Source organism: Acipenser ruthenus, chromosome 23 (genome assembly GCF_902713425.1).
Source record: "Acipenser ruthenus chromosome 23, fAciRut3.2 maternal haplotype, whole genome shotgun sequence".
Lineage (NCBI taxonomy): Eukaryota > Metazoa > Chordata > Actinopteri > Acipenseriformes > Acipenseridae > Acipenser > Acipenser ruthenus.
Window position 1 is genome coordinate 13,086,984 of NC_081211.1, and position 14,276 is coordinate 13,101,259.

The 14,276-nt window shown below is 38.8% G+C and overlaps 1 protein-coding gene across 1 annotated transcript in view; it reads right to left on the reverse strand.

The window, feature by feature from the left end:
- LOC117419273 (major histocompatibility complex class I-related gene protein-like) overlaps window positions 1-14,276 on the reverse strand; it is a 47,687-nt gene that overhangs the window by 20,515 nt on the left and 12,896 nt on the right. The window contains exon 2 of the mRNA XM_034031916.3: window positions 8,790-9,050. Coding sequence (XP_033887807.1) covers window positions 8,790-9,050 — 261 coding nt within the window. The remainder of the gene's footprint in view (window positions 1-8,789; window positions 9,051-14,276) is intronic.

Below are 14,276 nucleotides of genomic sequence, written 5' to 3' on the forward strand. Positions count from 1 at the left end.
CAGAGGTATAATTCTTTTAGTTTAACTTTTATTCAACACAAATAATACTGCTTAATAGCTCTCAGTCTCGTAGAAAAACTCCCCCCACTTCCGGTCGCCTCCTCCTCCAGCCACACCCCCACATGGATATAGTTTCACTACAACCAGAATCTAAATCATTAATGTAGATTAGGAATAGCAGAGGACTTAATACTGATCCCTGTGGTACACCACTGGTTACCTCGCTCTATTTTGAAGTTTCTCTTCTAATCAGTACTTTCTGTTTTCTACATGTTAACCACTCCCTAATCCATGTGCATGCATTTCCTTGAATCTCTACTGCATTCAGTGTAACACATGTATGGAATGAAAATGTATCTTACGACAAAGCTGTTATCTAAATATGGAATGCTAATGTAAGCCTATAGAAAATGTACATTTTGATATGAGTTTTTGTTTCAATATGGTCCATATTCATAAAGCATTTTCAACCAAAATCAAAAATAAACATTTGAACTGCCTATAGGGACTGTTAAATTAGCACATGAAAGATTTATCTGACACCACGACTTCTTTGTGTTGTTTTCCAATAAGGAGTCAGGGACATTTTATATTGTACAGAAAAGGCAAATGTTTTTTTTTTCTTTTTCATGGGTACCATTGATTCAGGTAAGTTGCTTATATATTTAAAGCTTCTATATACCTTGTTTTCATCAGGCATTGAGTTTCTATTTAAACATTTACAACTGCAAATTAAATGGTTTAATTATTTTTCCTCAAGTTAGTTTACTGTAAAAAACTAAATATAGTGTTTGTAAATTGTTCAGTAAAAATCAAGTTGAAATAAACAGCCTGCTTTTTACTAGCATACAGAATCTACGTGACTCGTATTAAAGTTTGTGGAGGGCTGTACAGCAAGCCTTGGCTAGTAAATGTTAATCTCTGATCAATACATGCTTGTGGTTGGCTATCCTAAGGAGTGTACTGTGAAGAGGTGTAGAGCCTGGCATTACACAAGTTATTTTTACCTCGACAGATTTCAAGGTCATCACCACTCTGTTAACTGTAATAATAACTAAATAATAACTAAAATTATATTTAGTTAACTGTAATAATAACTATAACTAAAATTAAACTAATAACGATAATAACGATAATAACGATAACTAAATATAAAAAATAATAAAAAATAATAACTATAACTATGTAAAAAAAAGAGAGTTATTTAACCAAGAGAGAGAGTACCAGATGTTATGCTTTTAAAATAGCATGTTTTCTTCAAAATGGCACATTTGAGACCTACAGTGCATAATGAATGGAAGTGGAATTATTTTGTTAGCTACTATAGGGTTGCCACCTTTGAGATACGAAAATACCGGACGCCCCATCCCCTCCTATTGTCTACTTCTTCATTTGTCTCTGCCATTGTGACTAACGTTACAGTATGCTACTTAATAGTTTTGCGCTTCTTCATTCAAAGGGCTTTCAAACTTAACAGCAGCGCGCATGCTCATACCAGAGAATACACAGCGGTGAGCACACAAGAAAAACATAACAGTACAGCGTTTTGGTGGCTTACATTGTTACCTCAATTCTTTCTGGTGCATTTAAACACCGCTGTGTTATAGTATTTGAATTTCACTCATACAAGCACAACATGTTATATTAAATTGTTTATTGTAACACATTTTTTAAGAACATATCCAATAGATTAGAATGCTTAGAATTACCGGACATCTTCCAAAAAAAACGGACAGGGGGTCAAAGTACATAAAAATACCGGACAGTCCAGTAAAATACCGGCGGGGTGGCAACCCTAAGCTACAATCACTTTCATGGTCAATGCTGACTTGAACCTTTGTCCTGGGTTTTCAGCATTGACGATGATCATTAGCTGTGCACTACTGCCAATTCAAACTCTTCCCCTAACAGAAGGAAAAATTGCCCCCAAAAACCGCTACGATTTCATAAATCTTGTCACCATAAACTGAACTTCAAATTGAGATGGGATCGGGGGAACAACCAAGAGAAAAACATCACAAATAAGCAGTGTCCTATTGATGGGCAGATTTTAACACCAGAGGAGTTGCTGTCATTCTGCAAGACTGCCTTCTATAGCATAACCTTTATCTTTGTCTCTGAAAACCTAGGACACAGGTTCAAGTCAACATTAACCATTAAAAACACAGATTCATCCCCATTTACCAGACCCTGCTTCAATCCTCTTCTCTTTAGTGCACCAGAAACTGTTGTTAGACACTCCTGGATGAAAGCTAAAGAAAAAAACATTGTTGCATATAGAAGAGGAGGCTTTGTTTCTTTCATCTATGGAGATGCAATTTGGACTGGAATTACTGAAAACCTCTCTGAAGAATTGGGAGACACTGACTTGTTTATGCAATATATCAAAACAACCGAGAAAGAAAGTGTCATTTACTGGACATTGATTTTTGATCCAGCTACTTATCATTCAGAATTTTCTGTAAATTTGTATATGTGAAGCAGAGACTTTGACCTTTCCATATAATTGTTTCCAGATTTGTATTATTGTTTTTTCCCCAAAAGGTCAAAGGTAAATAACTTTGTTAAGGGGTAACAGTACTGTCATTTTGGGATTTCTCACGCGATGTCCAATAGAAAGACACCTAACACAAGTCTCTAGCTCAAATAGTTTTTGAGTTAAACTTCTGACCCCTTGACCCGATCAGGCTGAAAACATAATATATTTTTTTCTTTTTAGCCATGAACAACCCTGAGCACGGAGTGTGGTGTAAATCTGTTGGGTGATTTCTCATGGAATGACCATTAAGAATCTGCTTCATTATGTGTACCGTGCGTTTATCTCCTCTCTACCAGAAAACAATCCCATAAAATAATTATTAAATCACTAAGCATTTGGAAATGGAACTACAGTATTATCAGAATTAGTATTACTATGTGCCTATATTAATTCTGGTAACATGTCTACAGAGTTTATGTAACATATTAGAATACTTATGACCTATTTCCTGTATTTCACAAACTGGGTGGGATTGTTATATCAGTTGGTAGTGGCCCTGCACAGTTCTGTAGTGGACCGCAATGATCCACAGCCTGCCCTTATAAAAAAGTTTGCCACAGTATTTTCCATACGATATTTTTTGCAGTTTGACCATGCTTTTCCTGTGGTTATATTATGCATTTACCACATGTTTACTAATAATATGCTTTACCATACCTCACTATTCTTTACAATGCTTACCTATGGTTTACCATGCTTTCACTGTGCTTTATTACACTTTGCTATGCTTTTACTATGGGAAACTTTTATAATGGTCAGTGTGTTGTGTGTGCAGAAGTTTCGCATATTTTCCATATAACATTTGCTTTTCAGTTTATCAAGTATAAAAAAGGGTGTGTGTGATTTTTTTTCTTATCCAAGGGATGCCCACTATCCCAGAGTTTAAGAACCCCTGCTCTAGACAATGATCTCAACAAGAGGGAGGGACTATGGCATAAATATTCAAATGCCTAACAATGAAAGTCCTACAGTCCCTGTGTCTCTAACAGTGCTGACAGAAGAGGCTGTGTGTGTCTGTACTTAGTCATATAGTCCCTATGTTTCTAACAGTGAACCCGACCAAACAAATCTGAACCTGACCCGCGCCCTAAACTTTTGAAAAATTTGCATACCTGACCCGACCATCTCCACAAATATATTCCTAACATATGCTATTGAAACCAAGTACCTTCAGTGTAAAGTATTCCTGGTTTCCAGTTAGAACATTAATAAATAAAGAAAACATCACTCAGTTATTCATATCTCATTTACTTCCTTTCCTAGTAATCCAACACTGCATAATTTAAAAGAAGACAACAACAGGCTTCTTCAAAACTGTGTTACCAATAGCGACACATTAAGATGCTCTTGCAAATTCGCATAATCATTTTGGACAAAAGAAGTCATGTACAACTGACTTGGCCCACCTACAGGATGAATACATCCCTTTTCAGTGTGCCGCTGCGTAGATGAATTTCCTATCTTTTTGCTGGAATATTTTGCAAGATTTGCATTGTACAAAGCCACATGGACTTTTATTATCACTGAACACAACAATGTTGTCATTTTTCCACAGTAGATCTAGACGCACCCTTTCAGCACCGGGACGCTCCACTGCTACACATTCTCCTGTTGAGAGTTTTTTTTTTTGTTTACTCATTCAGTCTCAATATTTTTAATGTAGAGAATCTCTCTTTTGTACACATTTTTGGTTAACTGACGTGCTCGCCACTCACGGCAGTGGCCAGCTGTGTGGAGTAGTGGTTAGGGCTCTGGACTCTTGACTGGAAGGTCGTGGGTTCAATCCCAGGTGGGGGACACTGCTGTTGTACCCTTGAGCAAGGTACTTTACCTAGATTGCTCCAGTAAAAACCCCACTGTATAAATGGGTAATTGTGTGTAAAAATAATGTGATATCTTGTAACAATTGTAAGTCGCCCTGGATAAGGGCATCTGCTAAGAAATAAATAATAATAGACAGGCAAAAAAGGAAGCAGGAAGTGAGTTTTATGAAGCACTTGCACACAAAGGAAGAAAAAAATACTCACTTAAAATTAAAAATGGCATTATCTACTCACTGATAACACATTGACCCCACCTGAGCCCGAACTATAATATACAAACTACACCTGACCCCGACACTTATTGTCGGGTCCAGTTGGGCTCAGGTTGGGTAGCAAAGCTTTAGTCCCTCTGCCTCTAACAGTGCTGATAGAAGGGGCTGTGTGTGTCTGTACTCAGTCCTATAGTCCCTCTAACATTGATGATAGAAGAGGCTGTGTCCCTCTGTACTCCTCCTACAGTCTCTCTGTATGTAACAGTAATAGAAGGGGCCGTTTGGAGGGGGCTGACCCTTATTTCTAATGTCTCACAAAGTAAAACTGTAAAATAAATAACCTGACTACAAAATGAAGCCATGGCATAACATTACACTTTTTTTTTTTATTTTTTTTTTTTACAAAATTAAGACAAACAGCAAACTTTACCAGAACTTACTGTTATTGACACTGTAGTTCTACACAACAATGAGGATGTGAATGTTTTCCCCAGATAAGAACCATGAACCACCCCCCCCCCCATATCTTTATAAGAAAAGCACACTAGAAAACCTAGAGTTCACTGGAGTGTTGCTTTGCTCTCGAAACAATTTACTCTGCTGTTCAGACACAAACACAACTGGCTGCTACAGACAGAGGCACAGCCTGTTAATAAACTGCAGTATACGGGCAGTGACAATGCCACTTATACATAAAGCTTTTATGTACAATTTGACTTTAACATTATATTGTACATTTTCACATCTTTCTAAAAAATAAAAAAAAAAACACGTACAGCCCGTGTGTCACTGGCAACACAAAAGTTACGTAAAACATTTCTAAGATCTATAGAATCAGCTAGATGTTTCTGAATATGGAGGAAGAGGAGGTGGCTTAAACGCTGTTCAGTTATGCATAGGGCGGTATTTTTTTCACTGTAAACAATGGCTCTAAAAATAGGTATCTCAAGATATTTCACAATTAAATATACTATGTATTAAAAGCAAAAAATATATATAATGGTATTGTCACATTCAAAATTGATCATTTTCTCCAGTTATTATACAACAAATGTTCCTAAATATTTAAATGCTTACCATAAAAACAGTAGACACATATTACATTGCAGGATTAGAATATTCTGTTTTTTCCCCCCTTTTAACATTCTATTTTCACCATCAGTGAATTATCAAAGAAAATAAAACATTAGGCTATTATCATAACCCTGGTTCCCTGTAATAGAAATGTATTCATTACACAATGGATTAACCTATTACGCCCGATTCAACTGAACACTCTACCAAAGCTGCATCTTACACCCGCGATGTCAGCACGCCTGTCTCTGCCCCCCCATTAGACAAAACTGCGTGCAGGACGGGGCTCAGTGCCATAGATTTTCTTCAGCCTACTGCATAGAATGTAAGCAGCGACCAAAGAACTGTAACCAGGGTTATGATGATAACCTAACGTTCCCTTTCAAGTACGAAATGTATTCCATTACACAATGGATAAGTATACCTAAACCGTCGCCAGGACATGACTTGCAGAACATGACTTGCAGAACAGGCAAATTGGCGAGACCAATGGCTTGCCATACTTATAAAGCACAGTAATGTCCACAGAACGCAGAATTACCTCATGCATTTGCTTCTGAATCCGGCTGAGACGCCGCTGTCAGCACTCTGGTTCCAAAGGCAGGGTTCTGAGGATCCAGGACGTTAAGCCTGTAAAACCTTGTGAAGGTGTGAGGAGTGGCCCACACCGCTGCATTACAAATGTCAGAGACCGATGCACCCTCAAACAATGCTCAAGAGGTAGCAAGACCCCTGGTGGAATGACCTGTGACCTTCTCTGGAGGGGGCAAGTTGGCTTGCTCTTAAGCAATCTTAACTGTCTCCACGATCCAATTGGACAGCCTCTGTTTTGATAGAGCTTGACCTTGGTTCTTAGCTCCAAAACATATAAACAGTTGATCAGATTCCAGCCAACTTTTTGTCCTGTCAACGTGATACGCTAGTGCCCTAACTGGACAAAGCTTATTAAGCCAACGCTCCTCATCTGACTGGAATGGTGGAGGATGAAAAACCTCCAATTCCACAGACTGATTGACATGGAAGGCATTTGTGCACAAAGGCCGGATTCGTATGGAGCATGACCTTAATCCCAGACTCCATAAAAAACGAACAAGCTTTTGCCACTGAAAATGCCTGCATCTCACTCACACGTCTAGCAGAGGTGATTGCAAGTAAAAATGCTGCCTTCAGAGACAGGTATTTAAGCTCTGTAGAATGCAGAGGTTCAAAGGTTGGTTTTGTGAGTGCAAGCAGCACCACATTTAACCACCACTAAGGAACTTTGTCCTTCAAAGGAGGCCGAAGCCTCCATTCCCCTTTCAGGAAGCCAGCCAGAAAATGAGCCCCTGGGGACACTGAGTCAGTTTTAACATGGCAAGCCGAGATGGCTACCAAGTAAACCTTCAGAGTCGAGGGGGACTTGCCCTCATCAAAAAGGATACTGCAGGGAACCTGCTTGAACTCGAGCAACATGATCATCACTCTGTCAGAGGACAGAATCCAGAGGCTCCACACATGCTTAAGACTGTTTCAGCCCGGCGTGTCACTGGAGGTCATCACCTTCCAGAGGCTTCTGGGCCTGATGTTTTCTCTGCATGTGTCACTGTGTAGCACAGAATCCAGTTGAGCTGCAGCAGCCTACTGCTTTGCAGTTTTCTGATCGAAATGTTTCTGCCAAAGCACTGTTCAAGATGACATCTCCTGATATTTTCCCTGGTGCATTCCTTGTATAAAACAAAGGAAATGGGGGCTGCCAGGTCCAATAGAGGTAACAACAGGCTTGTATAATTACAAAAATATAGAATATTGTAGGTTATATTCAAAACAAAAAACATGTATTGTAAAAGGCAGCCAAAGTGACGGCTTTGGTGGTTCTAGGTAGAGGGGATTATTATAACTTTTTATTTTTGCGATCCTGCCTTTCAGACACCATCAGGGTATTTAATACACTTATTTACGAGAATTTAAGAATGGACAACAGCGTATCTTTCACACACGCAGTGTAATTTAAATTTTAAAAGTGAAAACAGTCAAAATGACTGCCGTGACAGGAACTTTGACTGCCCTTCACAATACAGGTTAAAGGGACATCTGATGGACGCATGCATATTCTTTCCAGTTGTTAATCTCAAGTCATTTGTATTTCTTTTTTAATAAGTGTTCTAATTTGAATATAAGTTGTGTCTTTTTGTTTAACTATTATGCACAATGGTGTTTTTAGATATTGGATCTTCTGTTAAAAAACGAATGTTTGTTCTTTATTTTGAAAAAGAAATCGTCAAGATTATCGTTGATAAATGCCTATACAATAATCAAATATGAAATTAGGGTGCCGATTGCACCACTAGAAAAAACAAGCAGAAATAAAATAAGCCAGGCTTCTGTGACTGCTTCTGGTGGAAGATAGCGAATTTTCACTCTCTTGAATGCTGAGTCACTCTGTGTAGCTGACAGGCTGAAATAGAAAATGTCACTGAGCGCCGTCCTGCACGCAGTTTTGTCTCCTGTGGGGGCAGAGACAGGCGTGCTGACGTCGCAGGTGTAAGACGCAGCTTTGGTAGAGTGTTCAGTTGAATTGGGCGTAATAGGTTAACCCATTGTGTAATGGAATACATTTCGTACTTGAAAGGGAAACATAAATACATGTAAAAATAACAACAGACATGTGAAATGTCCTCCTTTTGTACTAGACAGAGGATTTCCATTTCTGATGCAACTGGTGTCTCTTCCACTGAAGCAAACTAAACCAGCTGCCAGATTAATAACTTCAGTGTAACTGGTAGTGCATCAGTAAGGCAAATGTGTTTACTGTATTCTTTCAGAAGAGGCTGTGTGGTCCAGTGCTTAAAGAAAAGGGTTTGTAACCAGGAGGTCCCCGGTTAAAATCCCACCTCAGCCACTGACTCATTGTGTGACCCTGAGCAAGTCACTTAACCTCCTTGTGCTCCGTCTTTCGGGTGAGACGTAATTGTAAGTGACTCTGCAGCTGATGCATAGTTCACACCCCCTAGTCTCTGTAAGTTGCCTTGGATAAAGGCGTCTGCTAAATAAACAAATAATAATAATGGGAATTTTTAAAAAGAACTACATATTACACTGCAGTGGGTACATTTCACATAAATCCCCATCCCCCCGGCTCTGGCGCCCCAGGTCTGTACTCACCTCCAGTATGGTTAAAGTGCTGGATTGTATTGTTCAAACTCCATTTTATCATTCGATGAGCATAGTGAATATACCCTTTGCGTTTTTCCCAGAACTCAAGACCTATGGTCTTATTCATCCAGTCTGGTTTGAGGATAGGGTTTTCCATGGTGCTGTCATAGTATGAGTATTGCACATCATCCACCATATCCACAGTTACATACTCTGGGAACCCTGTCCCTTCTGAGGTCGCCACTCCAAAAAACAGCAGTGAATGAGTTCCTGGAAGAGGAATACAAATGATAATTAGTGACTGTAACAGGGCAAGAAGCCCTGTACATGGATTTTGTTTATTTTTAGAACAGGGTACCCCTCCCACCCCTGTGCAGTGTATTGTTTTGCATTTGTTTGTTTTAGTTGTTGCAGTATTATTATTATTATTATTATTATTATTATTATTATTATCGTTATGATTTATTTATATATGACGGCGAAGAGCCGCAGGTTTTGTTATTGTTTTGGTATTTAGGAATGTGTTTATACATGACGGCGAAGCTCCGTGTATTTTGTTATTTTTGTATTTTTTTTCACAGTAAAACAGGTTTAAAAGGCACTGCATATCAACAGGACACTCAGTACTGCAGCCACGACCCTTGTTCACTGTATTTTTCACATCCCTCTTCATAGTCGTGCATATTGATAAATCATCTCCTGATCACTCCTTTTATCACCAAGCTCCTCAATAATGCAATCCAAGTAATATTTTATTACTATAACATCTAAAAAAAAGCTCTGCAAATGTCTGTGATATTCTTTGAGCGCTGGATGCGGAAGCAGCTATCTTGTCTGTTTATGGCCGTGTTATCTCTGAGGTGCCAGGACTGTGTATTGCTCAGATCCGCCTCTTTATTTTATTTATTTTTTTCGGCTTCTCTCAGCTCCTATTGGTCTCATTCGGCCATGGAAAAAACGACAAGAGACCTGTGTTTTACATCTTTTTGATAATGTCGAACAGGGTCCAACATCGGACCGGAAAGGGAAAATTGTAATGTCGGACCTGGACATAGGACCGCAAAGGGTTAACTTAAGGTGGTACTTGGATAGATTAAAACAAGAGTTTGTATGACCTTCAACAAGACAAAGTTACTGAAGAGAAATACTTTGTACTTAAATGTTTGCAGCAGTGTTAGCTAGCAGCTACAGACACAGAAATGCGTAACCATTTATAAATAACCTTGTGTAAAATGTGGCTTGTAGGCCTCTCCAGGTCTCCGTCTAACCATTAGACGACCAGGTGTTGGGCAAAGCTGAAAATTGGACTCATCTGGGGGTGCTTCAGCAAGGCTAGAATCGGGCAGATTTGTCTTTGTGAAGGACGCATGAATCAAGCCAAGTACAAGGTTGTCCTGGAAGAAAACTTGCTTCCTTCTGCTCTGACAATGTTCCCCAACTCTGAGGATTGGTTTTTCCAGCAGGACAATGCTCCATGCCACACAGCCAGGTCAATCAAGGTGTGGATGGAGGACCACCAGATCAAGACCCTGTCATGGCCAGCCCAATCTCCAGACCTGACAGCTCTGGAAAAAATTAAGACCTCTGCAAAATTATCAGTTTCTCTGGTTTTACTATTTATAGGTATGTGTTTGGGTAAAATGAACATTTTTGTTTTATTCTATAAACTACTGACAACATTTCTCCCAAATTCCAAATAAAAATATTGTCATTTAGAGCATTTATTTGCAGAAAATGACAACTGGTCAAAATAACAAAAAAGATGCAGTGTTGTCAGACCTCGAATAATGCAAAGAAAATAAGTTCATATTCATTTTTAAACAACACAATACTAATGTTTTAACTTAGGAAGAGTTCAGAAATCAATATTTGGTGGAATAACCCTGATTTTCAAGCACAGCTTTCATGCGTCTTGGCATGCTCTCCACCAGTCTTTCACATTTGTGTTGGGTGACTTTATGCCACTCCTGGCGCAAAAATTCAAGCAGCTCGGCTTAGTTTGATGGCTTGTGACCATCCATCTTCCTCTTGATCACATTCCAGAGGTTTTCAATGGGGTTCAGGTCTGGAGATTGGGCTGGCCATGACAGGGTCTTGATCTGGTGGTCCTCCATCCACACCTTGATTGACCTGGCTGTGTGGCATGGAGCATTGTCCTGCTGGAAAAACCAATCCTCAGAGTTGGGGAACATTGTCAGAGCAGAAGGAAGCAAGTTTTCTTCCAGGACAACCTTGTACTTGGCTTGATTCATGCCAAAGATGCCCGATTCCAGCCTTGCTGAAGCACCCCCAGATCATCACCGATCCTCCACCACATTCACAGTGGGTGCGAGACACTGTGGCTTGTAGGCCTCTCCAGGTCTCTGTCTAACCATTAGACGACCAGGTGTTGGGCAAAGCTGAAAATTGGACTCATCTGGGGGTGCTTCAGCAAGGCTGGAATCGGGCAGATTTGTCTTTGTGAAGGACGCATGAATCAAGCCAAGTATATTATTATTATTATTCGAGGTCTGACAACACTGCATCTTTTTTGTTATTTTGACCAGTTGTCATTTTCTGCAAATAAATGCTCTAAATGACAATATTTTTATTTGGAATTTGGGAGAAATGTTGTCAGTAGTTTATAGAATAAAACAAAAATGTTCATTTTACCCAAACACATACCTATAAATAGTAAAACCAGAGAAACTGATAATTTCGCAGTGGTCTCTTGTTGGAAAACATGGAACAAGTATTGAATAGCAGTTTGCTACGCATGAGGAATGACGGCTGTATTCATGTTATTTTTCTGAAAAGTGATTTAACATTGGATAGAAAAAACTGTTAGTTCCAAAAATGCAAGCACTGCTGTGATAGATGAAAGCTGCAATATGGTAGAGAAGTTAAGATTCATTTGTGTCAAAGCAAATGGCTGGCCAGCAGAACACGGCTGTACAAACAAGTCCTTTGATCTCCAGCCCTGACATGAAATTTGGGGAATCCACTGGGTTATAAAACTAGTTAACAGGTTTTTGCTTAGAAAATACAGCTGGTTTATGACGGGGTCATAAAGCTAGTTTTCAAAGGGGACCGAAGAGACCAGGCTCTAAGACTTCAGAGAGATCCAAAAAGAGATAATGCCACTGGGATCAAAGTGTCTTAGGAAAATCGGAGAGATAGGAACAAGGAAGATGACAAAAACCAGATGTATGGACCTTTGTGACACCAGGGTCTGAAGAAAGCACTGAGTTCAGAGATCTTCACACTAGAACACACACACACACACACACACACACACACACACACACACACACACACACACACACACATAATGATAATGAGTTGTACCTTTTCTATTGGTTAAGTGTCAGAGAAAGAGGAGGGGAGAGACACCTATGCAGAAGGGTATTTAATGTCATGCAACAATTGTAAGAACGAGTATTCTGTGTCCTGTACCTGGGACCAGGCTCCCTGCATATTTCAATAAACCTAACAACTGACTGAAGAAAAGGACTCTGTGCATTTTCTTGAATCTACCTACTCACCATCCTCTTTTTAAAGTTACATCATTTGGCGAGCCAACTGTGGACTGTTTCCTGTTTTTTTTTTTTTTCAAAAAACCGGGGGGGTTTGTTACCTGACTGCAGAGAAACCCATTTGCCCAGCCTGAATCCTGTGCACAGGACCAGGACAAAGCGAATGGACAGAGACTGCTTCTAACTTCTGACCAGACGGTGTGGAGAATCTTTGAATCAGGACTTCAGCTCGAACATATAACCACGTACATTGGTGAGTAGTTACTGGTTTATTGTTTTATATGCAGTGTTTAGAATGTAGTGAGAATCAAGGGTAGAATATGAAAGAGGACTTCTTGATGATTCATGTACATTGAGGACACAATTAGTTAAGTCAAGAGAGATTGACCGCTGAACTAAAAGTGTATTGACTATTAGGACTTTAGGTATGAAAGAGGACCTCTGGATTCTTAAAAAAGTCGGAGTAAATCGTGTAGTGTTATGACGTGCCAGTAGAGTCTATTGGACTAGTTACACGGACTTGTATAGCTCAACAGGTACGGGCATACTCGGATTTATGTTTTATGTTTGTTTTTGAGAGGGTTTGGTACACCTGTTTTGTCGTTGTTTTTACTGTTTGGTTTATAAGTCACGATAAGGGGGCAATAGGATAAGCCTCTTATTTAACTGTCCACATTAGGTGGTACAGATGAGGAACAATCAGACAATAAGTTCCAGTTAAGCCCAAATAGCACATACAAAAGTGTAAATTAAATGTGCAATAAACCAAAATAAAAGTTTATGCTTCATTAAGCATAGCTTTAAACACAGAATATTGGTAAAAACAAGACAAAACTAAAAACAAGTTGTTTTGTTAGTTTTGTGTTTTGTTGGGAGTCTGATCAACTCCAAATATGTTAGAAGCTGACCCTCAATGTCATCAAATGGATGGCTGGAGAATATGGAACATAGACTATGTGTTAAAACATGGCAAAAAGGGAAGCTATGTACAGAACAGTAATGTACATGTTCATGTGACAGGTCAGGAGTGTGTGTCTCGTAAGAAGAAAAAGACAAAGGCGATTCAAAACTGGTAGCCCACAAAAAAACAAAACAAAACAAAAAAAACTGTAAAATTACAAGGTCACATTAAAATGTAATTAAGAAGTTGCTTATTAATGATTGTTTGAGTAATTCTGATTTTGCTTAAGCGTGGAGATAAAGTAACATCTTAGAAAAACTATGTACTAAGAACCAGCATGAATACTTATTGTCTTGCCTCGATCATAAGAGGGTTTGATAAGGGAAAGAGACCCATGTTAACTGATGAGTTATTTGTATTGTGTTAGTGTTTGAATGCAAAGGAATGGCCAACCTTTGAACTAAAACAATAACACAAATATACAAAGCAACAATTAATAGTTTGTTCAGGATTATATTGGTAAACAAGAGGAACATTTTGTCTTTCTGATAGAGGATTTACTTGAAAAGAAAGTGGTGGTATTATTTTGGTATGCAGGGTCTGTGTCTCCCTGGTCACAGATTCAGGGAGGAATAGGAAAAAAAACTTGCGTGACCATATTTGGGCAGAGAGAGAAAAGACTATGTAGAGAATGAGAATAGATAACTGTTAGACAGACTAAAAAGAAAAAGACTTTTAGGAAGAGAACAAATGTTTTTGGAGATCAATAAATCTGAAACAAATTAAATTATCGACCTGGAAATATTTTATTAAATATTTTCATGAATGAATGTTAAGTGTTTGTTTGAGAGTGAATTTTATGTTTAAGACACAGGTGAATTTTAGGAATCACCTATGAATACATATTTGAAACCAAGATCACATGAGTGGTAGAGTTTGTATTATTGGTGTAGCTAAAAAAAAAAGTGCAGAGTTAAAACGATGTTTTATTTAAGGGGTCTGTTTATTAATGATTGTTTAGTTCATGTTGAATTAAACAGGGAGATTGCATTCTCTTTGAATGGAAAACACGTAGTTTAA